Raw genomic sequence first — 25,089 nt, forward strand, 5'->3', positions numbered from 1 at the left:
TGCAACATCTGATCTGAAGGCCCTCACCTTGCAGTGGGCCATGGGACTGAGCCTGACAGTACATGTTGTTACCATCACCCTACATAGGAAGAAGGGACGATGCTCGGGGCGGGGGGGACAGTAGGTCACCTAGGCAGCTCAGCCCAGTGGGGATAAGCCAGACTTCAGAGGCAGGATGGCGAGGGGGCAGCTCACCTCTTTGTCCCCCAGGACCTGGAGGAAGTGGCGGGGTGAGAAGCCCCCGGTCTGGAGCAGCAGCTCCCCTGTCTCCTCCAGGCAGGGCCCCGCCAGCACCAGCAGCTTGTGAGAGGCAGGGTCTAGCAGAAGGTTCCGGAGCTGAGAGAGGGGGAGAGTGTTCAAAGCGCTACTCCATGCAGTGAGATGGCCAGCACCCCTCTTTGGGGTGGTCCCCAGCCCCAGATCTATGTATAACCACCCTACTCTTGTCCTATCAGGGCTTCCCTGGTGGCTCAGGGGTTAAAGAACCTGCCTGCCAATGCAGGAGACACGGGTTTGATCCCTGGGTTGGGAAGATCCCCTGGAGAAGGACAGGGTAACCCACTCCTATATTCTTGCCTGGGAAATCCCATGGACAGAGGAGCCTGGTGGGCTACAGTCCATGGGGTCACCAAAGAGTCGGACACGACTTAGTGACCAAAACACAACAATCTGTCCCCCAAGTGGCCTGGCTAGTACTAAACTAGAAGCCAGGATTGTAGCCTGTGGGCCTCCTGCTGGAGCTGGCCCCCATCCTCCCTGCCAACTCCTGCTCATTCTACAAAGCCCAGCTCCAGCGCCCCCTCCAAGTATTCCTGGCCCCCCCCAAGCCCACATTTCCCTCTGGCCCAGCCCAGGTGCCATAGGGAAGAGGGGACTGTGTCTGGCTGTTTCCACCAGAGCCTCCTCAGGGAGCAAACAGGGCATTTTTGATCAAAGGCATCAACCTGTACAAGGATCTCTAGAGGGCTCTATCTCATACGAAACTGAGAGAAGAGTGCTGATGTCCACAAGCTAGAATTATTAAGAAGTCAGTTCAGACAACTAGCAGGGCCCAGCCCACAGGAACACATGAGACCCAAAAACACCGGTTGGGTTCTGCCCTCCCACACTCCAGCCCTTCCCTATCCCATTCAATCCTCCCATGCTCCAGCCTTTTCTGACTCCACCTACTCCCATCAGCAGCTCTGAAGAGGGACTAAATTGAGGCTGGAGTCATCAGGGGAGGCTTTGTTGCTGCTGGGTGTCAGGAAGAGAATTTCAGGCAGATGAAGTCAGGGGCCCCCAGAGGCTGGGGCCAGGGGATGGCAGCGGTCCCAGCAGCCCATTTCCCCCAGAAGCCTTCCCTTTCCTACCTCGTCACACAGGGATTTGTCTGATGGATTCAGGAGGACCAGCGTCTCCAGGGTGTCACCACGGTGGTGCAGACTCCGCTGGCCTGTGGGAGAACCGGGCCCTTTAACTTTAGGGCTGAGCCACACAAGCCAGGGTCAAATCCTGCCTCACTGGGTGACCCTAGGTGGCCAGGAGCCCCTCCAGCACTCTGGTTTCCCAGGACCTCCAGCCAGGGGGTCATCCAGAGATTAACAGACATGAGATAGAGCTGCAGGTGAGGATGAGGCAAGAACAAGAAACCGCCTTGGCAGGCCCCATGCTGGAGACAGCAGGGACAAGGCCTCCACTGCTGGCAGGACCCAACTGCAGCTGTCAGCCCTGTGGGGGACAGCATCGTCACCCCACTTTATAATCAAGGAGCCTGAGCCCAGGGAAGGCCAAGGAGGGTACACTAGGAAAAGGGTACATGAGCACAGGCCCTGAGGCAGCACCGAGCTCTCGGTGTCTGAGGATCAGGAAGGGGCGAGAGCGAGGGGCAGCAAGAGGGAGCCGAGGGCAGGGAGGCCTCATGGGTCACGGAGAGGGCAGTGGGGTTGATTCTGGGATCTGAACCCTTACCCTTTATCAGCTTATCACAAGCTTCTTATCATGTGTGCATATTGCCCCATTCAGGCAGGGAAAGTAAGGCACAGAGAGGGGAAGTGGCGGCCAAGGTCACACAGCACAGACGGGATTTCCAGCCCTCCCCAATCCCCCCAATCTGATACAGTGAGGGTCAGGAAGCCACCAGGAACCGCTGGGACAATGAGGTGACGGACACTTCCTTCCCCTCCTGAAGCAGCCTGGAGGTGACTCAACAGGCCAGCTGAGCAGGGGCTAGCTAGGCAACACCCAGGCCCCACCCAGCAGCTACTCTGCTCACCCCAGTCACCCCAGAATCCCCAGGGAGCACGGGCCATGTAGGGCTGCCCAAGAGTCCCAACCCCCTCCTCGACCTTGCTTTCTCAGCTCCCCATCTACTGAGCACTTATTTGTACCCTGTGCAAGAATCACAGCCATAAACCACACCCAGTCCCTGCCCTGCTCTGCCCACACGCACCAGCCCCTCATTTTCCAAATGTCTTGTCCCTTTGCTTGGGTGTGTCCCTCCACCCTCCCCACCAGCTGCTTCTCATCCAAAAAGACCCTCCTCAGAGGTCTCCCTGTCCCCCACACCACAGAGTCTCATTTGTTACATGGGAACAAAAATGCAAGTTCTGACCTCATGAGTTGGTGATGACTGAGGAGTGAGTGCTGGCTCAGGGGCTGCCCCTGCTCTTACTCAGCGGATCTCAGCTGTATTATTACTGTTGTTTACAGCCATCCCTGACGCACACAGCTGGCACTCGGAGAACATCTGCCCACTGAGTGAGCAGCTGGTGCACGCAGGGTCACCTTTCACAGCCTCACCTTTCACAATGCTGGAGAAGGTGGCTGAGTGCCGGGACACGAAGACCTTGAGCTGCTCATCGAGGCTGCAGACGCCAGGGTCAATGTCCCAAGACCGGATGCCTGGTGGGGTGGGCGGGAAAGGGAGATAGGAAATCAGTTGGGCTCCCCAGCTCCCAGAATATTTCAATAACTAGCAAAGGGCAGGTGAGGGCCACCACAGCCCCCTTTCCCCCAACCTGTCCCCACACACAAAGGCCAGGAGATTCAGAAACATCCATTGTGCCTCTGGATCTCACTGCATCCACCATCAAGGAACCCCAAAAGTCGGGCACTTTACAAAGAAGACTTAGGACCTCAGCAAGAAAGTCCCCACCTCCTAGACAGTCATCTTGTCCCCTTCAGTATCCTCCCACCCCCACCACTGGTTTCACTGATCCTCAGCCCTGCCACGCACAGGTTCCACCTCTAAGCTTTTGCAGGAACTGATCCCACTGCCCAGAGGCCCCTCTCCCTGCCTTCCCATCCTTCAGGTCCTCTCAGCCCTTGGCATCTTCCTCTGAACAGTCCTGAAACCATCTGACCTTAAAACTTGATCCATCTCCCTGCCTCCCTCCCCACCAGACCATTAGTCCTGAGAGTGCAGGTCTGAACCTGCCAGAGGTCCCCGCCCTATCCTCGACGCCCTGCGGGGTGACATTCCCTAAACCCATGAGCTGTGTGCTGCCATCCCATTTTCCTGGCCATGGAGGACAGGCGCTGACGATCTGAGAGATGCGGGATGACGGATCTAGGGTGCCCTCCAAGCAGCACGGTGCGGGATGCACCACGCCCGCCGGTCCCACCGTGCCAAGTGCTTGGCAGGTGAATCCTGCAGGTGCATCTATGACTCACATGTTCAGGTGCCAAATCCCCTAAGCAGGCCGCACCCGCCCACACCCCAATTAGCAGTTCCTCATGGAGCTACGGAAAGTGGCCCCCGGGGCTCCGGGTCCAACCTCCCTATCCCTGCTCCTCCCTCCAGGACGTCAAGGCTACTAAGAGCCGGGGAATCGAGGCGCGCCCGGAGGGCGGGAAGCGGAGCCGTTGCCCATGCCGCCCAGTCTCGTGGGCCCCCAAAGCCGGGGCCCGTGTCCCCTCCCCGGTCTGCACCAGGCTCGAGGCGGAGCAGCTGAGCCCGACCCCGAACGCTGCTTCCTCCGCGGGCGCCCATAGACTCTGCCTGCGCCCTGCGTCTAACGGTAAGAGGATAGGGGCCCGGGCCACCCCCGCCCCCCGATCTGGCCGGCCCCCGCCCCGACCGCTCCATCCTCCGGCTCTTAGGCCGAGATGCGCGGCCGCTACCGCCTCCCCGGCACCGCGTTCCCGGACCGGTCCGACCTCGTTCAAGCTCCTCCAGCACGTAGGCAAGCAGCCCCCTGCATCCGCACTCGCCGCCTACTACGAGCAGCAGCGAGCTGGGGACCTCGGCCGCCCCGGACCCTGCGACCGTCGCCGCCATCTTAGCGCCGCCCTGACGCTCCGAGCGCCCGCCCTACTGTCCCCGCCCCTTAAAGGGGCCGGACCGGAAGGGCTGAAGACCCCTCCCGGAAGCCCCTCCTCGCTCGTTATCTGCCCCCTTGCGCCCTCTGCGGTAGTGGGACTTGCGGATACAGGCTCCTAAGCGTTAGCCGAGTCTTGAATCTCGGCTTTGGACACCTCTCCCAAATGACTACTGTTTCATTCATTCATTCACTCATTGATTCTTTCACTCATTTATCCAGCAAGTTCTGACTGCGTGTCTACTACTTGCCAATTGGAATCTCTGCCCTCCAGAAACTCATATTACATGTCAGTGGGTCCAGTCTTGAACCAGATCCCAGATGGTCCCGGTTCCCTAGGTCAGGGCTTAAACAAAGAAAACAAGGGTAACTTTGAGGGCTTTGAGAGATGTTTAGGAGTTTTCCAGGTGTGGGTTATGAGATAATGACATGTGAGGTGTAAGTTAGAGCATGTGCAGAGCTTAGAGATTAGGAAAGTACATATGAAGTTGAGACAGATTCCAGAGCACTCTGGATCTGGAGCAGGGCACCACAGTTATTCTGCACCTACAGTTTGCAGGGCATCTTGCTCATTGAAGATATGCATAAATCTATGAAGTTGGTAGTTATGAAGTAGGCTGTGGGCACAGTCATTTCAGAGGAATGGAGAGGAAATAGACTTGGAGAGATGAAGTCACCAGACGCATAAGAGGTAGAGGAGAGATTCAGGTGTGTTTGACTCCAGATCCAGCCTGCGACAGGGACTGGCTACCTGGTTCACATGGGTAACCCTCCTTCCCCAGTCAATTGCATTCAGCCTTTTTACCCACGGTGGCCACTACTTGAAAAATCATGTTGCATCAAACTTCTTGACAGATGATCATGCCTAGGAAGGGCTAGGTTGCATCCCTCAGGAGTTAGCTCCCCATCTTTGGAGGTATACAAAACCAACCAAGACAAGCGAAAAGATCTGCCAAGAAGGATTAACCTCCCACTGCCCTTCATTATCTATTCAGTCCAACTTCCTCCCTGGTCAGTGTATAACAGTCGCTGGCCACGTGCCGTCCGTCTAACGTTTGAGCGCTCCACTTCCTCTCTCTTTATGGCCCTGGCATCCTTCCTCTATCCCAGTCCCTCCCCCTTGGCTCCCTTGCCTGTTTGCTGGCTGCCTGTGATTTCTTCTATTATTGCTCTCAACAGTAATAAAAGTGGGAATGTCTGTGTCAGGTTCTATCTTCCTCAGCAGGATAGGAGATTGTTGGAGGCCAGACTAGGCTGAGATTTCTCTGGGATCCCAGTTTTTTTGCAGGACAAAGCTGAGCATCTGGGAAGTGCATGATAAAGGGTGTGAAATGGGAGCGAAAAGCTCCTTCATCCACCATTCACTCATGTGTATTGATTGATTGGGTCAGGACAGGAACCTGGGACCTTCTGCTCGAAGTCTATGCTCTCTCTTCTGCCCAAGGCTGTGAATTATGATGGGCAGTGCTCATTCTGAAGGTGAAAGTGGGAGTGGCAAAGTCATGTCCAACTCTTTGCCATGGAATAATCCTTAGAATTCTCCAGGCCAGAATACTCGAGTGGGTAGCTGTTCCTTTTTCCAGGGGATCTTCCCAACCCAGGGATCAAACCCAGTCTACTGCATTGCAGGCAGATTCTTTACCAGCTGAGGCACCAGGGAAGCCCAAGAATACCTGTGTGGATAGCCTATCCCTTCTCCAGTGGATCTTCCCTACCTAGGAATTGAACTGGGGTCTCCTGCATTGCAGGTGGATTCTTTACCAGCTGAGCTACCAGGGAAGCCCTAATGTTCATTCTAGTGGGTCTTAAAGGGCTCTGAGTTGCCAAGGCATCTGGGACCTGATGTTCTGAGTGTTCTGGAGTCCTGAGGTTTTCCTGTCCCAGAGTGTCTCTCAGTCTGGAGACCCTAATGTGAAGAGTGGGGGGAGCATCTCCCAAGAGATGAAAGAAGCGTCTGGGGACCATTTCTGAAATCCCAGGCAACAGACTCCAGTCACTGCTCTCCTGCTTTTGTCCATGCCCAGCTCCATGCCTCTTTTCAGGTCATCAGTTACCAGAGGGATCAGGTGCTGAAATTATGGGGGAAATGGAAAACCCTCAACCGTCAGGACTGCTGGATGCCCTAGTCTCCTTCCCCTGGCAAATCTTTTCTCTTTTTAACATTTTTATTGAGGTTGAACATAAACATGGTCAAGTTCATGAATGTCAGGAGTGGAGGTTGATGGAGGTCAGGATTTAGGACATTTCCAGCCCCCGCTGCACCACCTTGGATACTCCAGTTCATTCTCCACTCCCTCAAGGTGAGCACTTATCTGACTGTCATCACTTGGGTGAATTTACCTGAGTTTGAACTTCTCAGAGATGGGATTGCACAGGGTATCCACTCTTGGTTCTGGCTTCTCTTGCTCCTCATGTGTGTGGAACAGGCATTTGTCCCTTTTCATGGTTATGTAGTATTCCCAAGTATCTTTTCTTTCTTTTTATATTGTGATCAAATAAATATAACATATTACTTACCATTTTAGGGGCTTCCCTGATGGCTCAGCAGATAAAGAATCTGCCTGCAATGCAGGAATCACAGGAGATGGAGGTTCAATCCCAGGGTCGGGAATATCCTCTAGAGGAAGAAAATGGCAACCCATTCCAGTATTCTTGCCTGAAAAATCCCAGGGACAGAAGAGCCTTGTGGGCTACAGTTCAAAGGGTCAAAAAGAGTAAGACACAACTGAGTGACTAGGCATGCGCTTATTGTTTAACCATTTAAAGTGTATAATTCAGGGTATTTAGGAGACTCACAATGTAGTATGACCCTCACTAGCATCTAGCCCCAAAATACCTAAAGGACCCCACACTCTTTAGCAGTCTTCCCCAACCCCCTCCCTCCCAGCCACTGGCAACCACTAATCTGCTTTCTGTCCCTGTCGACCGTCCTGTTCTGCACATTTCATACAATACGAAACCATTTCTCTCTGGCTTTCTTCACTCAGCATAATGTTTTCAAGGTGCATCCGTGCTGTATCATATGTGACCACTTTATTCCTTCCTGTCGACCCATCACATTCGGCTTGCCCATTCATCTGCTGATGGACATCTGGATTGTTACTACCTTTCCACTCTTGCAAACAGTGCTGTTGTAAACATTCATGTGCAAGTTTTTCTTGAACATTGCTTTCAATTCTCTTGGGTCTGTACCTAGGAGTGGAATTGCTGGGTCATATGGTAAATCTCTATTTAGCTTTTGAAGAACTGCCAGGCTGTTTTCCACAGCAGCTGTTAAATTGTACATTCCTACTGGCAGTGTACAGGGGTTCCAAAGGCTCCACATCCTTGCAAACAATTAGATTTTTTTCCTTTCTTATTGTAACCACTGGGTACCAATTTTTCACGATTCATCCATTTTCCTCATTGGTGAGCATTTGGGTTGTTTCCAGTCTGGAGCAATTGTGGATAAAGCTGTTTGAGCATACTTGTACATGTCTCTTGGTGACTATACTCTTTTCTCCCCCAGTGCGTGCCTAGGGGTGGAATGGCTGAGTCATGGGGTAAGGAATGGTCAGGCTGTTTTCTCAGGTAGGCTGTGAGGGAGGAAATGTCCCCCGTGTCATACCAACACTTAGATTTCAGCCTTTTTGTTTTGTTTATATTTTATTTTTTGAAGTATAGTTTATTTACAATATTGTGTTAGTTTCTGGTGTGCAGCAAAGTGATCCAGTTGCATACACACACACACACACGTCCTTTTTCATGTTCTTTTCCATTATGGTTTATCATAGGATATTTAAGATTATTCCCTGTGCTATACAGTAAGACTTTGTTTATTCATTCTATAGATAATAGCTTACATCTGCTAATCCCCAAATTCCCAATCCATCCGTCCCCCACCCCTCCTCCCGCTTGGCAACCACAAGTCTGTCCCCAAGTCTTTGAGTCCGTTTCTGCTTCCTAGATAAGCTCATTCATGTCATATTTTAGATTCCACATACAACTAGGGTCATATGGTATTTATCCTTCTCTTTCTGCCTTACTCCAGTTAGTATGATAATTCTATTTCTATCCATGTTATTGCAAATGTCATTATTTTATTCTTTTTTATGACAGCTATTTTAATATTTGCCTTTTCCCCCTTCTTCCCCCACGCCTATCACCAACCCTGTTCATCAACATTCATTAAGCGCTTGCGTTGACAACACTCTAGCTCTGGGTGCTGAGAAGGGAACAAAATGACTGGTCCTCAGTGCAAATCGCTCTGAATCTGGAACGGCGGGGGGGAGCCTGAGGCTTGTATGCCTATATGTCAGTTCGTTTAATTCTTGCAAAAACTTGGCCCCAAGCTCTGAGTAAACACATTTAATAAAGGAGAAAAAAGGATTCAGAGAGTTAAGGGGCAGATCCAGTATCTAGCACCCCAGCGGGGATGTGAACCCCGGGTATGTGACTCCGGGCCCTGCAAGAGGCATTCATTCATCCATTCAGTAAACACTTCCTGACAAATTTCCTATGCCTCCAAGAGGTCCCCAAGGAGACCCCAGTCTTCAGGAGGAAGAGCTGGCCACAGATGCCCCCTAACTGTGGAGCCAGGGCTGGGCTAGAGGGTGGACCTGGAGCTGGAGGAGTCCAGAATGGGGCAGTGAAGGTTCTGTATGGGGAGACAGGAAAGATATCCTGGGAAAAGGGACATTGAAGCTGGGCTTTTGAAGAATGCACTTGAGTTCATCAGGCAGATCTTGCATTCATTAATTCAGCAAACACCCTCAGCCAAATCCTCTGTGCCAACCTCACCTCAGCCTGGTTGCAAGGAGCTAGGAGAGACAGAACCAGACACGGACTCCCCATAGGGTCATGGATGGGCTGGAAGGGGAGGGAGGGGCTGGTATTGCCCCAAATGGAAGAACATAGAAGTTCTTCAGGGGACCAGCAGGGGTCTCCTGAGAGGAGGATGTGGCTTCAATTCCCTCCTGCAGAGCAGAGAGTTGATGCTAAATGTTTTTGTTTTGGAATATATTGCATGGGTTAAATGAGACCAAGAAAACATGTGTGTGTATGTGTGTGTGTGTGTGTGTGTGTGTGTGTGTGTGTGTGCTGAGTTTCCCAGTCATGCCTGACTCTTTGCGATCCTTTGGACTGTAGCCCATGGCTCCTCTGTTCATAGGATTCTGTAGGCAAGAATACTGAAGTGGGTAGCTATTCCCTTCTCCAGCAGATCTTCCTGACCCAAGGATCGAACCTGGGTCTCCTGCATAGCAGAAGAATTCTTTACTGTCTGAGCCACCAAGGAAGCCCTCTTAAACCCCACACTATGGAGCAAAAAGGAAAGAGGCGTCTAGGAGTGACTTGATAGGGATAGGCACTTGCTTGCAATGAGTTTATTTCATAAAATCACCAGGATGTGGGGTGGGGGTGGGTGGAATGGGGGAGAGAGGCTGCCTCTTGTTTATGATCCAGGTCCTCTCTGGGTGGGTGATCTCTCAGCCACTCCCCCAAATTCCCCAATTAGTGCAAAGATGCCCCCAGAAATGGTGATTCCCTCCTTTCTCCTCTTATCAGCCCAGGGTCCCGCCAAGCTCCGCCTCCATGGGGGACTGGACAAGACAGCCCACTTTGGACATCTAACAGAGGCTCGCGGACATGAATGCCCACCCCTTCCTCTCCCTTGGGCCACTCCAAATCCTACCTCAGTGTGGGCCCTAGATAGAGGATGAGTAGGGAGGGAGGTGCTAGGCTGGAGTGGCTTGGATCCCTGAGGGCTGCAGAGGATCATGTAGGGGAACCATGGAGCACATATTGTGCTCAATGTCATCCTCACAAAAGACCAGTACCCTTTCCCTGCCCCATTCCACACACATGTATTGAATGCCAGACCAGTAGCGGGGGAGTCTTGGTCCTGACCTCAGGAGCTTCTAGCTCAGAGCTCCCAAAAGTGTTATCAAACTGATCTCAGGTCCTCTCACCCAATGCACTGCAAAGCCAGTCAACTGGTACCAGGTGTGGTGAAGGAAAGTGCAGCATACCTTTGAACAGTGCCAAGCAAGAAGAGAAGGTAGCCAAAGTGCCAAAGATGTCCGACCTCTGATGGCTTCCAGGAAAGGGTTTTTCAAAGCAGCATTAGGGGTGAGGGTCACAGGGTGTATGACCATGTCATGGACATTTTTCTGATTGGTTGGTGGTGAGTTAACAGAGTGATCAATCTTCTGCCTCCAACCAGTTTAGGCTCTATATGTTTGAGGTCAGCAGTTTCCATCTGGTAGGGTCCTGGTTTCTGCCAAAACAGCATAAGAATATGTGTCAGAAGGCTCTCCATAGAGGGGTAACCTCAAGGAGAAGCTAGGGGTTTTGTGACTCTTTTTTCTGGTGGACCTATTATTTAATTTGCTATTACTTTCCCGCTTGACTGCTTCATTTTTGTCCCTGATTTCCCACTTCTCCAATCATCAATTGCTGAGTCTGCTCTCAGATAAGGCCTAAGAGGCTAAAAGCTTTTTCTACAAGCAAGAAGTGGGGAACACAGATGTCTGTCACTGGGAAGGCCCCACAGGGCCTGTTTCTGTTTCACAAGGGTGGAGAGCTCCCAAATCTCTGCTACCAGATTAATTCATTAATTATACCAGTCGATATTTATTTCTTTTTAAATTTTACTTATCTTCAGCTGCACGGGATCTTTGTTGCTGCACGCAGCCTTTCTTTAGCTGTGAAAATGGAGCTACTCTCTAGTCTCTAGTCTAGCCAGCTTGTCATTGCTTTGGCTTGTCTTGTTGAGGAGCACAGATTCTAGGGCACCACAGGCTTCAGTAGCTGCAGAAACGCGGGCTCGAGATCCCTCAGGCTTCAGTAGTTGAGGTGCACTGGGCTTGGTTGCTCTGCTGGCATGTGGAATCTTCCCAGACCAGGGATCAAACCCGTGTCCCCTGCATTGGCAAGCGGATTCTTAACCACTGGTCCACCAGGGAAGTCCAACATATATCGATTGCTTGAGCTCCCTCTGTATGCTACTGGGCAACGGGGAGACAATGTTTTCTGAGCCCCAGCCTTAGCTTCTAAACAACTTGCTGCCTGGTTGGGAAACAGACAAGAAAACTGGTATAAGAACAGAAGATGCTGAAGGCCCAAGGGGTGTTCTCCCACCAGCCTTGGGCATCAGGGCTTTCCCAGAGGAGGGGACATTTCAGCTGAGAAGGGGAGAGAAATCAGCCTATACAGGAGAGAGGAAGAGGTGTTTCTGGCAATGGGAACAGTGTGTGCAGAAGCCTGCACAAGAGGTGTGTCAGAGGAATTAAAGACATCTTACTGAGACACAGTTTGGAGGCAGATGCTAGAGGAGAAGGGAAGATTGGGAGCCAATCACCGCGCAAGAAGAGCCTTGCAGGCCGATCTTTCGAAGTACGTCCTCTAATTCGCTACCAGCTGTTGTATGAAGTACTGCTCTAGGGGTTACACCCACCCGGATCCAATCAGAGCCGGCCACCAGGGCGTGGTCAGGGGCGGGGCTGCATCCTGTCTGGCAGCCAGGTCCAGGGCGGGAGGCGACCTGCCTTGGGTGGCTTGCAGTCCGGGGAGGAGAACGGGGATTGGAGGGGACATAGAGGAGTCCTGACCTAGCTTCCCACCATCGTCCAGATCTGGAACCCCAAACTGCGCCGTGCCCGACATCCATACCCTTTCAAAATCAAACGGTCACCATGGTATCCGCATCTCCAATTCCACTGAAGACTCTGCCGTGAAACACAAGGCTGAAGACAGCACAGGGGTCAAGAGTGCCGACCACATGAGGGGGTCTGGTGAGGTTCAAACCCCAGCTGTGTCCCTCCTCAGCTCTTTGACTTCCCTGTGCCTCAGTTTCCCCATCGCATGGACCTGTATCAAAACAGCCGCACCCAGTAGAGGCGATGTTGGGATTAAAGGAGTTAAAACACTCCCAACTCGAAGCAGACTCTCCACGTGCTAAATGCGCATCGGGTTAATTATTCTTGTAATTTATCATTTTGCTTTGGAAATCTATTGGCCACAGGCAGCTCTCTAAAGTAGACAACTGCCGGCGATCTGCTTGGGGTCTTCTCAGGGAGAGCATTCCCAACCCAAGCCTCTTTCCAGATGGATGGATTTTAACCACAATAAAGTTGACATCCTGTTCTTAAACATAATAAAACATGGGTTCATTTGGACTTGGCGTTCCCCTTTTGCATTCTAGAGCCCAAGTGTTTATGCATCTGGGTCTCAAACATTTTCAAAGGATTCTCTGCAGTTCTTGGGTGCCTTGGGCACCGGGCCTCATACAGACCTGCCTGACAGTGCCTTAATGGTAGTCTTAGAGGCATGGCTCCGGTCCAACTGTTACCTCTTACTGTCAGCAGTTTGGGCAAATGTTTTGGCGTTTCTGATCAGTTTCCCACCTGTCAAAGATGACATCACTGAAGCCCCTTTGTCGAGTGTTCTCAGCTCTCTCCCTTGGCTGGGCGGGAGTCCATGGGGTCTTCAGCCAGTCTGGGGTGGGGAAGCAGGTCTCGGAAGGGTAGCATGAATGAGGGTGCACCTCTGAGTTGGGGCATGCTGAGGGCCTTGACTGGGGCAGTGGTGGCAGCAGGGGCCTGGAGACTGGAAAAGGCAGAGGCTTTGGGTTCCTGCTGGTTCCTTCCCTGAGCTGGCCCGAGGGTGGATGAGCCTCACAAACTCTTGAGAATTTCACTTTGGACATAAAAGCATCTCGACTCCAAGAGTTACTCGTTTATGCCTTGGTTTAATGGTACCGAAGCATAAAGGAGTAATGGAATGATTGTGCACACCTGGGGAATGGGAATGATTGTATGCACCTGGAAAGATGGCCACAAGAAAGGTAAGCAAGAAGAGCTCAGTAATTGTTGAGAGGGAGCCCTTGCTTTAAAAAACAAACAAAAACTATCATTTTAGAGGATTTGGGAATGTAGGTGTTAAGGGCTGCAGCTGAATTCCCTGGGTTTAAACCCCAACTCTGGCACTTCCTTGCTGTGTGAATTTGGGTATGTGACTTAAATTTTTTGTTCTGTTTCTCTGCCCATATAATCAATTTGAGGATTAAAGGAGTGAACATTTGTAGAGTTTTGCCCAGCACCTGGCACACTGAAGGAACTCGCTAGATAAATTAACTCCTCTCGAGCTGGTACCTCACTCCGACCCCCAACCGTGGGCACCAGCCGTTGGCCCAGTGCTGTCCCCTGCTGGTCACTCTGGGGACTTTGGACTGAGCCCCGCCTCTGAGGCCGGAGCCCCGCCCGCCATCCCATTCAGACCAGTCCCATGACTGTGCCCCTTTCGAGGCCTCATGCTCTTGGCCAATTCAATCGTTGTCTTGTATTATTAGCCTCCTCAGACCAATCCCTCATAGCTCATAACCGAGGCATAAAGGAGTAATGGGATGAGCTATGAGGGAGGGCGTCCTCCCTTTGCCTTCGGACCCTTGTCCTCAATGTCTCTACTTTTTAATATGCTGTCTAGGTTGGTCATAGCTTTTCTTCCAAGGAGCAAGTGATTTTAACTTCATGGCTGCAGTCACCATCTGCGGTGATTTTGAAGCCCAAAAAATAGTCTCTCACTGTTTCCATTGTTTCCCCATCTATTTGCCATGAAGTGATGGGACCAGATGCCATGATCTTTGTTTTTTGAATGTTGAGTTTTAAGCAAACTTGTTCACTCTCCTCTTTCACTTCCTTTTGAAAGTTCAAGTTGCTTTTGAACTATGGTGTTGGAGAAGACTCTTGAGAGTTCCTTGAGAGCAAGAAGATCGAGTCAGTTAATCCTAAAGGAAATCAGTCCTGAATATTCATTGGAAGGACTGATGCTGAAGCTGAAGCTCCAATACTTTGGCCACCTGATGCAAAGAACTGACTCACTGGAAAAGACCCTGGTGCTGGGAAAGATTGAAGGCAGGAGGAGAAGGCAATGACAGAGGATGAGATGATTGGATGGTATCACCGATTCAGTGGACATGAGTTTGAGCAAGCTCTGGGAGTTTGTGATGGACGGGGAGGCCTGGTGTGCTGCAGTCCATGGGATTGAAAAGAGTTGGACACGATTGAGTGACTGAACTTTCATCAAGAGGCTCTTTAGTTTTTCTTTGCTTTCTGCCATAAGGATGATGTCATCTGTGTAGCTGAGGTTATTGATATAATATTTGCTATGCTATCTGCTAGGAATGCCCTTCCTCCAATTCTACAGTGCTTAGGGAGACCTCTTCACTCTCCAGTTTCCTCTTTTCCAGGACACCTTTCCCAGCATACCAATCAGAGCCTCCTTCCCCCTTAGTCATCTCCCAGCACTGACTGCAGAGATCGGATTCTGTGGCCCCACATCCTTCTCCTGGACTCCAGGCAGGATCCACCCCCTCCCCCAGCCTTGGACGTGGCGTGGACATGGGTGTGGATCCAGGCTGTATTTTTTGAATGAATGAGTGATTACATGAACATCTGTGTTGCATAAACAGCCTATTCCGAGAGTTGGTCCAATCTTGTTTTATATTCCAGCCTTGTCTCCCCAATATCTCAGGAACTCAGTCTTCCTATTTGTGAAATGAGCACAGTATTGCACCCACCTCTGGTTGCAGAGGATTAAGGAAAATAGGATATGTCAGGCACCCAGCATGTTGCCAAGCACACAGTAGGCCTTCAGGAACCACGTGAGCTCTCTTGGTTTTTTTTTTTTTTTTCAGTGGCATCCGACTCTGTGCGACCCCATAGACGGCAGCCCACCAGGCTCCTCTGTCCATGGGATTTTCCAGGCAAGAGTACTGGAGTGGTGTGCTATTGCCTTCTCCGTGAGCTCTCTTGTGCTCTCCAATTATGAGAAATAATTATGAGAAACTTGGACTCAGGACTCATGTCCTGCCTCATCTATTGCAGTACTCCCCCATTCCCAACCTGCCCCAGGACAAGGCCATTGATAACAGAACTGTCAGAGGAAGAGGAGGATTTGTTCCACAGGACAGTCCCAAGGGCTCTGAATTCCATGTCCCCCGCACATAACATTGCTTGCTACCCTGATTACAGGGACTGGAGTCACAGATAGACAAACAGCTGGACGGTGGAACCCTGAGTTTGATGTCTTGATTTTGGTCCTAGAAGCCAGGCAGCCCTTTACCCTCTGTCTGCACTCTGGCCCCAAGTGGCTACACCCCATCTCATGTTGATGGCTCTCCCATTTGCATCACCAGCCCAACCTCTCCCCTGAACTTCAGACTCAAATATCCACCTGTACTGGGTCTTCTCACTGGGTACCTTGTAAGTATCTCGCATTCAGCCAGTCTGAAGCACAGGTCCCAGTTCCTCACCCTGAGATCAACTTCTTCATCAGCATGGCAGGGGAATGGCTGCACCATCATTCTGCTCCCCAGGTCCCCAAACCTCGACTCATTCTCATCACTTCTCTTCCTTCACCCCACATGTCCAGTTCATCCAGTTGTCCTGTAGGCTCAGACTTCAGAATGAACCCAAACCTGCCCAGCACTCCTGTGGGTCCTGCCAGCTCCTTCCTGGATCCTTCCCTGGCCTTCCACCACTTACATTCCCGCCCTAAACATCCCTGCTCCCCTGGGCAGCCTCAGAGAGATCCTTAAAATGATAAATCAGAGATTCTTAAAATGACGCTGAGCTCAGCACAGTGCAGTCACCCCTCCCCACCTCCAACCTGGGCAGTTGGGGCATCAGAGAGAGGTCTGGCATGGGGTTTGTGGGTGAAGATGAGGCCTTGTTGGTCACAAAACGCCCATGGAGTCTCTGGTCCTCCTGGGTCTCTGTTCTGCCCCCCGGGCTGAGGTCTCATCTCTCCCTCTCGGTCTCCCTCTCTCAGTCTCTCTCTCTGCATCTCAGACTCCTCCCCATATCCCCTAGGCTCTTTATAACCCTTGCTATCTCTCACCTCTCTCACTCTGCTCCAGCCACACCAGCCTCCTTGGTTTTCCTCCAACACACCAGACACAGTCACACTTCAGGGCCTTTGCATCTGCTCTGCCCTCTGTCTCGAACCTCCCTCCCCAAACTCTCCCCATGCCTGTTTCCTTCTCTTTCCTTGGGTCTCAGCTTCTGTGTTGCCTCCACCAGGAGGAGGCAGTTACCTTCTCCTCCACCATTTCTATCATGGGACCCTTCCTGTTTTCCTCCTAATTTTCCTTGATTTTCTCTGTGCATGCTTATTTTCATTTCCAATTCTCGAGTTAGGGACCATGTCACTTTGTTGGAACCTGTTGACAAGAGTAGTTCCCAGCATCCAGATGGCGCCAAGAAATGTCTGCTGGATAAACTGATTGACATCTGATTCATATCTGTCTCCTCCATGGAGCTTCACTCAGTGCCAGAAACATCACATGTACCCAGTAAGGACTGGAAATTTATCTGAAGACCAAACAGTGTTGCCCTGTGTGGGGATTCTAGAAGCAGCTCTGTTCATTCCCCACTAGAAAGCTGAGCTCAGCAGATGCTGTGGAGGAGGAATTTTCTTATTCAAAGCCCAAACCTCTCCACAGCTTCTCTTGGCACCAGGGATTGGAAAGTTTTAATAAGAGCAGAGTCTCTGGGGATGGCCAGGAGCTTGGATGGCTGGGAGGGATGTGTGTGTGCATTTGGTGGAGTGGGGAGGGGGGTGGGTGCATTCTTCACAGATATGTGTGTCTATATGTGTGTGTTGCACTTTTCACCAGTCTGTGAGCTATCTCCCGTCGCCTCTCTTTCAACAGTTTTTATCTGTGGATTTCATAGGATGGTGGAGAGAAAGTGAGACATCGGAAGCTACGTGAGAGATGGAGGGAGAGATAGATAAAGAGTGGAAGGGAGTTTGCAAAATTCATGAATGTAGATGCACAGTGAGCAGAGTCAGGGAAAGAGGGAACCACAGAGAAGAGAGGGCAAGAGAAAGACAGCAGGGCATAATTAAGTGGGGAGATGAGATAGCTCAGATAAATAGCTTTGGAATGAGCCAAGTTGTTGCTGGGAGCGAAATGGGACACCGGGGCTTAAAAATTAATTGGATCTGAGTGATCAATTTATCAGGGTCTTTGGCAAAAGGACAGAGATCAGGGATGGGTGAGAGAGAATAAGAGAGACCAATGGGTATCAAACATATTAAGAGAACATAATTCACACTAACAAATTAAAGGTAAAGAGTTACATAGTTATCCTGACTGATATAGGAAATGCAGTTGCTAAAATTCACCACCTATTCATGATAAAGAAAAATCTTTTTTTTTTTTTTTAAAAGAAAAACATTTTAACACACTGGAAATAGAAGTAGATCTCCTTTATTTGATTTTCTATTAAAAACCCATAGCAGGTATCATATTTAATGGTAACTGTTGAAATGTTTTCTTTCAAATGCAGAACAAGGGAAGGATGCCTGTTACCATGGTGTCTGAGATTGTGCTGAAGTACCTGACCTGTATAGTAGGCTAGGAAAAAGAAATGAAAGGCCAAAGGACTGGAAAGGAAATGAAAGTGTCTTTATTTACAGATGACATCTTTGTGTACAATGAAAATCTCAAAGAATCTGCAGATCTATTTCTTGGATTTACAGAAGGTTAATAAAGTTTCTTAGATACTTGAGCCAATTGCATTTTAAACTCCTATGATTAACAGGTAAAAAAAAAAAAAAAGTAAACTAAAAAGGCCACTTATTCATAGCATCAAACATACAAATTACCTAGAAATAAATCTGAAAAACAAAGACATGGAAGATTTATGGAGGAAGTTGTCAGCTTTATTGAAAGATAGACAAATGGAAAGACCTTTATTCACACTTCGGATGAGTCAATATGAGGAAAGATTCTTCCCTTATTTGGTTTATAGATTCATGCAATTTCAATCAAAGTCCCAACTGGATTTCTCCACAGAACCCAACAAGCTGAGAGAAAAAGAATAATCTGGATGCTCTGAAGATGAAAGAATGGCATTATTAGCAGATATCAAGGACAGGCATAAAGTTCTGTAACAGTGATAGATGGTCCCAGGACAGAAGAAGGAGCCAGAACAGACCCCAGGTGGGACAGATATCCTGCAGCACTGTGTGCTCTGGTTGCTCTGTGTCTGCTATGAAGTCCACACTTGTTCAAAAACTTGCTTTGTGACCGTTTCATTAAAGAATGTTGGGACAATTGATTATCCATATTGGAAAAAATATACACAATTGGACTTTATCTCACTCCACACTCCCAAATCAGTTCCAAGAGAGATCAAAATGCTGCTGCTGCTGCTAAGTCACATCAGTCGTGTCCGACTCTGTGCGACCCCATAGACGGCAGCCCACCAGGCTCTCCCATCCCTGGGATTCTCCAGGCAAGAACACTGGAGTGAGTTGCCATTTCCTTCTCCAATGCATGAAAGCAAAAAGTGAAAGTGAAGTCGCTCAGTCATGTCCGACTCTTAGCGACCCCATGGACTGCAGCCTACCAGGCTCCTCCATCCATGGGATTTTTCCAGGCAAGAGTACTGGAGTGGGGCACCATTGCCTTCTCTGAGAGAGATCAAGACTTGACTGTAAATGGCAAGGCCTAGGATATAGAAGATGCTATGAAAATATCTTTCTGATCCTGGGACAGGAAAGAATTCCTTAAACAAGACATAATGTCTGTTCATCACAAGAAAAGAAATCTGTCACTATGTATAGTGATGGATGTTAACTAGACTCTGCATGATGAGCATTTCAAAATGTGTGCAAATATCAAATCATTATGTTGTACATCTGAAACTAATATAATGTTATATGTTGATTATGCCTCAAAGAAAAAAGTGTGCTTACTGTAAAGGTAAATATTGATCAAGTGGAAGAATTTAAAATTTAATCCATAGAGACAGAAAACAGATTAATGGTTGCCAGGGCCTCAGGGGAGAGGGGAACGGGGAGTGCCTGCTGATAGGGATGGGGTTTCCTTTTGGGGTGATGGAAATGTTTTAGTTCTAGATAGAAGTAGTACTGTTTTTTCCAGTGGTCATATATGGATGTGAGAGTTGGACTATAAAGAAAACTGAGCACCAAAGAATTGATGCTTTTGAACCGTGGTGTTGGAGAAGACTCTTGAGAGTCCCTTGGACTGCAAGGAGATCCAACCAGTCCACCCTATAGGAAATCAGTCCTGAATATTCATTGGAAGGACTGATGCTGAAGCTGAAGCTCCAATACTTTGGCTACCTGATGCGAAGAACTGACTCATTTGAAAAGACCCTGATGCTGGAAAAGATTGAGGGCAGGAGGAGAAGGGGATGACAGAGGATGAGATGATTGGATGGCATCACCGACTCAATAGAGATGAGTTTGAGTGAACTCCGGGAGTTGGTGATGGACAGGGAGGCCTGGCGTGCTGCAGTCCATGGGGTTGCAAAGAGTCGGACACGACTAGCAACTGAACTGAACTGAACTGAGTAGTGCCTGCACAACATTGTGACTATACTAAATGCCACTGAACTGTCCACTTTAATATACGTAAATGGTAAATTTTGTGATTATTTTATGACAATAAGATAAAGGAATTTAAAATTAAGAGCTTCTTAGAAACTTCCACTCACCACTTCCATTCACTACTTCAGTTCAGTCAGTTCAGTCGCTCAGTCGTGTCCGACTCTTCTCGACCCCATGAATCGCAGCATGCCAGGCCTCCCTGTCCATCATCAACTCCCGGAGTTCACTCAGACTCACGTCCATCGAGTCAGTGATGCCATCCAGCCATCTCATCCTCTGGCGTCCCCTTCTCCTCCTGCCCCCAATCCCTCCCAGCATCAGAGTCTTTTCCAATGAGTCAACTCTTCGCATGAGGTGGCCAAAGTACTGGAGCTTCAGCTTCAGCATCATTCCCTCCAAAGAAATTCCAGGGCCCATCTCCTTCAGAATGGACTGGTTGGATCTCCTTGCAGTCCAAGGGACTCTCAAGAGTCTTCCCCAACACCACAGTTCAAAAGCATCAATTCTTCGGTGCTCAGCCTTCTTCACAGTCCAACTCTCACATCCATACATGACCACAGGAAAAACCATAGCCTTGACTAGACGGACCTTTGTTGGCAAAGTATGGTCTCTGCTTTTGAATATGCTATCTAGGTTGGTCATAACTTTCCTTCCAAGGAGTAAGTGTCCCTCCCCACGAGTCTGGGCTGGGCTTAGTGATTTGCTTACAAATGACAGAGCAGGGAAAGGTGAAAACGATAGCTTGAGAGTGGATAAACTTGGCAGATAACACCTTACCCAGGTGATCAAAATTAACATGCTCTGTGACATCATTGGCCATCAGGGACCTCCGGTATGAAATGATGTGGAGGGAACCCCAGCTCTGTGGTCTTCCTCCCGAACCCGATAACCCCAGTCTAATCATGAGAAAATATTAGATGAACCCAGATCAGGGGGTTTTCATCAAAATACCTGGCCAGTGCTCTTCAAAATTATCAAGGCCATGAAAAATGAGGCAAAAGAAACTCACAGAGAGGAGGAGACCAAGGAGATAAGATGACTAAATGCAACACAGGAGCCTGGATTGGATCGTGGACCAGAAAGAGACTATTAGTGGAAAAACTAGTGAAATATAAAGTTTGCAATTTAGTTAACAATAAGTGAATAATAAATGCCAATGTTGATGTTTTAGTTTTGACATATGTATCTTGTAGGGCCTTCCAGGTGGTACAGTGGTAAAGAATCTGCCTGCCAAAGCAGGAGATGCAAGAGACGCAAGCTCTATCCCTGGGTCGGGAAGATCCCCTAGAGTAGGAAACAGCAACCCACTCCAGTATTCTTGCCTGGAAAATTCCATGGACAGAGGATCCTGGTAAACTACAGTCCATGAGGTACAGAGAGTCAGACATGACTGAGCAACTGAGTATGATGTACCTTGTAACCATATGTAAGATGTTAATATTAGTGGAGGCTGGATGAAGGATATGCAGAAATGCTCTGTGCTTTTTAGAGCTCTGTACTTCTGCAGCTTTTTTATACATCCAACATCTTTCCAAAATAAAAAGGTTATTTTAAAAATTAAGAGCTTCTGTTGAGAAAATGACACCATGAATAGAATAAAAACAAGCCACAAAATTGGAGATTTTTACAACACATGAAACCAACAACAGATTCATAACTACAAATCAATAGGAAAAGACCATCGTATTTTTTAAATAAAAGACTTCAACAGGCATTTCACCCTCATAAGAAACCAAAAAATTACATAAAGTGTTCTACTTTATGAGCAATCGGAAAGCTAATCAAGACCAAAATGAGGCACCATTTCACCCTTTCTATTTTGGAACAATTCAAAAACCCAGACAACTCAAAGTGTTGGCAAGGATGTGGAACAGTCAGATGCTTATATGATGCTATTGCAATGTAGATTGCTGAAGCCACATCAAAACAAGTTGAATATTATTTCATGAAGCCAAGTATGTAGGTGTTTTATGATCAAGCTATCACTACTCGCGTGTACCAGCCTACATTTCTGAGAATGGTTATAAAAGCTGTGTTTGTGATAATCCCAGTGGGCAAACAACCTTAAAGTTCACCAACTGGAAGGTAGATAAAGATGTACTAATCAGGAACTTCTCTGGCAATCCAGGATTAAGACTCCTCGCTTCCACTGCAGGGGGAATGGGTTCGATTCCTGGTTGGAGAACTAAGATCCTGCATTCCATATAATTAAATAAACAAATACTTTAATAAAAATGTAATAGGTCAGAGGAATACTATACAGCAGTGAAAATGCATGCTCTACAGCTAACCACAGAAACTCAGATGAATATCAGTAAAATCATGTTGCACACACACACAAAGTTATAAGAATGTGAGTTTCATTCTAGTTGTGTCAAGTAAAAAATATACAAACCGGAACCATGATAAATATGTGGTAAAACTATGAGGAAAAGTAGGAGAATGAAAAACAAATTCAACATAGTTCATCCTTCAGAGCCGAGACAATAGATTGGGGAGGGGCAGCGGCCCACAGGATCTTCCACTGTGATGATACTGTTCTGTATTCAAGCACCTGTCATTGCTGCTCCTTATTCCTCATGCTTGCTCCTTGGAAGAAAAGCTACGACAAACCTAGACAGCGTATTAAAAAGCAGAGACATCACCTTACCGACAAAAGTCCATATAGCCAAAGCTTTGGCTTTTCCAGTTGTATTGATGTGAGAGTTGGACCATAAAGAAGGCTGAATGTTGAAGAACTGAGGCTTTGGGGCTCTGGTGTTGGAGGAGACTTTTGAGAGTCCCTTGGACTGCACGGAGATGGAACCAGTCAATCTTAAAGGAAATCAATCCTGAATATTCATTGGAAGGACTGAAGCTGAAGCTCCACTACTTTGCCCACCTGATTTGAAGCACTGACTCATTAGAAAAGACCCTGATGCTGGGAAAGATTGAAGGCAGGAGAAGGGGATGATATGGCAAGATGGTTGGATGGCATCACTGACTCAATGGACATGAGTTTGAGCATGCTCTGAGAGATGGTGAAGGACAAGGAAGCCTGGTGTGCTTCAGTCCATGGGGTCACAAAGAGTCAGACACGACTGAGTGACTGAACAACAACAAAGTCCTTACCTATGGTTAATGGGTATGGAATAAAAAATGTTAAGGCAATGAGAATCACAACAATGGTTAATGTTATACATTACTATCCCAAGTGCTTTCAGGTGTTAACTTATACAGTATATCCTGCAACTCTGTGAAGGAGTTCCTGTTACCTCTGTTTTACAGGCAGGGAAACTGAGGCAGAGTGGTCACATGACCTGTCTGAGGTCATGCTGGTGATTACAGGCAGAGTTGGGTTTTGAACACAGGCTTCACTAACTCCATATACATCTTGTGTTGATGAAGTTCCTTCATGTATGCTGGGGGCTGGGGACTCTCTGGGGCTCAGCCTCTGGGACTGTTCTAGGTACTGGCATTACGGAGTGAACAGGTTTGTTGGCCACCAGCTCACTTGGAACTGCCGGGTCAGATGTGTGGAGAGAGATGGTGAGCAGAGCTATGCTGGGGTCAGGGCCCAACCAGAGGAAGAGTTGGAATCCAGGGGAGTCCAGAAAGGTGAAGTCAGGGCTCAGTTTGGGGGAATTAGGTAAGGCTTTCTGGAGAAGGGTATATTCAAACTGGGCATTGATGGATGAATAGGAGTTGCCAGTTACACAAGGGAGTGAAGGATGGAATCCAGTCCAAGTATGTGCAAAGATCCACAGGCTGAGCAAAACAGGGACACAGAGAGAGACCTAAACAGGACGTGGCAGAGACACAGAGAGACTGGACAGAGGCACAGAGGGAGACACATTACCGAGAGAGACCGGGAGCCAGAGAGGAGAACAGAGAGACAGAGGCAAAGAGACAGAGAAATAGAGATACTCAGAAAGAGCAGAGAGACAGCCAAGATCTTGAGGTTGAGGGCTAAAGGAGAAGCGAAAACACGTAGAATCAGAAGGGAATCTGCGTGGTGGCCGCCCTCAGCCCCCACCTGCTCCGGCCCTTTAAACCCCACCCCCACCCCTCGAGCTCGCTGCGCCCTCGCCCCATCAGGCGTCCGTGGGCTCCGCCCGCCAGGCTCACATCAGCACCACGTCAGGAGCTGTCCGCGCCCCCGGTGCTGAACCAAGATGGCCGGCGGCGGAGGCCGGGCCCCGGCGTGAGCTGAGCGAGCGCGGGCTGCAGCCCCCGCCATGCCCCACCCCAGCGGCAGCTAAACCTGACCTGACAGAGCCGGCCCGCCGGCGACTCTGGAGACATGTCTCTGCTTTGCGTTGGAGGTAGGAGGCGAGGCTGCGGGACGGGGAGCGATGTGGACCCTAACTGGGCTCGGGGTCCGTGTGGATGCGGCTGGGCTCCTGAGGGGGTGACCCGCGTACACGCGGCTGGACTTATGAGGGGGTGGCCCTTGTAGAGAAGTCAGGGTGCCTGAGAAGGTGATCCATGTAGACACAGCTGGGCCCTCAAGGGGTGCTGGTTGCCCCTGTTGGGGTCGTGTGGACATGGCTGAACGCGGAGGCCCGTGTGGACGCGGGCAGGGGTTCGGGGCTCCATCTGGAAACGGTCTAGTCTGGGTTGTCTGTGTTGAACAAGTTATTATAGGGTTCGTGTGGAAGGAGCTGTAGTTCGAATGAATCCTGCAGGGTCCTTGGAAGGAGTCTTGGACTGTAGGCTGGGCTGCGGACCCGCCTCGGAATTCGGAGGAGTGCAGGGGGAGCGGTCTCCAAGCCCTGGGCGTGTAAGATTTGGGTAGAGGGGCTTGACTGTTAGGACTACCGGTGCGCTCTAGGCACTCCTCACCCTGGGAGTGGAGCGGACTTGGGGAGGAGGCCGGGGAGACCCCTTCCAGCATCCTAAGAGAGCTGTGATGGAGGGGTCTGGAGGCGCTTTTCCAGTTACCTCTTTGGTTTCCCTAGTGGGGGCTGGGGGAGTCGCCTGAGGGCCTCACCCTCTCAGCCCTCTTTGGCCCCACGGAACAAACACCTATCCGACCTTCTCCGCAGGGAGCCGACCCCTTGGAAGTACAGTAGCCCCCTGCACCCCTCACGGCCCATCCTCACCTCACCCACTTTGCGCTGGAGGGAGGGAGGAAGGGAGAGGTGGGGTGGAGCTATTTTGGGGCCAGAACGCCATCTGCACCGAGGCCCACGCCCAGGCCCACGCTCTGCGTTTGGGTGGGTGGAGTGAGAGATTCCGGAGGGCCATGACTCCTTCCGCCCCCCCCCCCCAAACCCGCCGCCGCACCCCTGAGGCAGGGTAGGGGAGAAGCCAGCCCACCTGGACCAAGGCGCCTGGGGCACTCCTGAGTTCTCAGCAGGGGGCCTTGGCGGCGGGGGTGGTGGCCCAACCAGGGTTCAAGGCT

General features: G+C 49.8%; 2 protein-coding genes and 1 long non-coding RNA gene across 7 annotated transcripts in view; 2 read left to right on the forward strand and 1 right to left on the reverse strand.

The window, feature by feature from the left end:
• MAP1S (microtubule associated protein 1S) overlaps positions 1-4,302 on the reverse strand; it is a 32,006-nt gene extending 27,704 nt beyond the window's left edge. Inside the window, 4 exon segments of the mRNA NM_001102114.1 lie at positions 196-336; positions 1,353-1,435; positions 2,782-2,883; positions 4,141-4,302. Coding sequence (NP_001095584.1) covers positions 196-336; positions 1,353-1,435; positions 2,782-2,883; positions 4,141-4,261 — 447 coding nt within the window. The 5' untranslated portion in view covers positions 4,262-4,302.
• Positions 3,688-18,494, forward strand: LOC132345675 (uncharacterized). The gene is made up of 3 exons (XR_009495143.1): positions 3,688-4,001; positions 6,475-6,601; positions 17,633-18,494. It is a non-coding gene; the product is annotated as an uncharacterized lncRNA (long non-coding RNA).
• Positions 18,495-23,900: 5,406 nt separating this feature from the next.
• Positions 23,901-25,089, forward strand: part of UNC13A (unc-13 homolog A) — a 69,496-nt gene continuing 68,307 nt past the window's right edge. For all 5 annotated transcript variants that reach the window (XM_024994792.2, XM_024994798.2, XM_024994796.2 and 2 more), the window contains exon 1: positions 23,901-24,007. In XM_024994792.2, coding sequence (XP_024850560.1) covers positions 23,986-24,007 — 22 coding nt within the window. In that variant the 5' untranslated portion in view covers positions 23,901-23,985. The remainder of the gene's footprint in view (positions 24,008-25,089) is intronic.

This window comes from Bos taurus, chromosome 7 (assembly GCF_002263795.3).
Source record: "Bos taurus isolate L1 Dominette 01449 registration number 42190680 breed Hereford chromosome 7, ARS-UCD2.0, whole genome shotgun sequence".
Lineage (NCBI taxonomy): Eukaryota > Metazoa > Chordata > Mammalia > Artiodactyla > Bovidae > Bos > Bos taurus.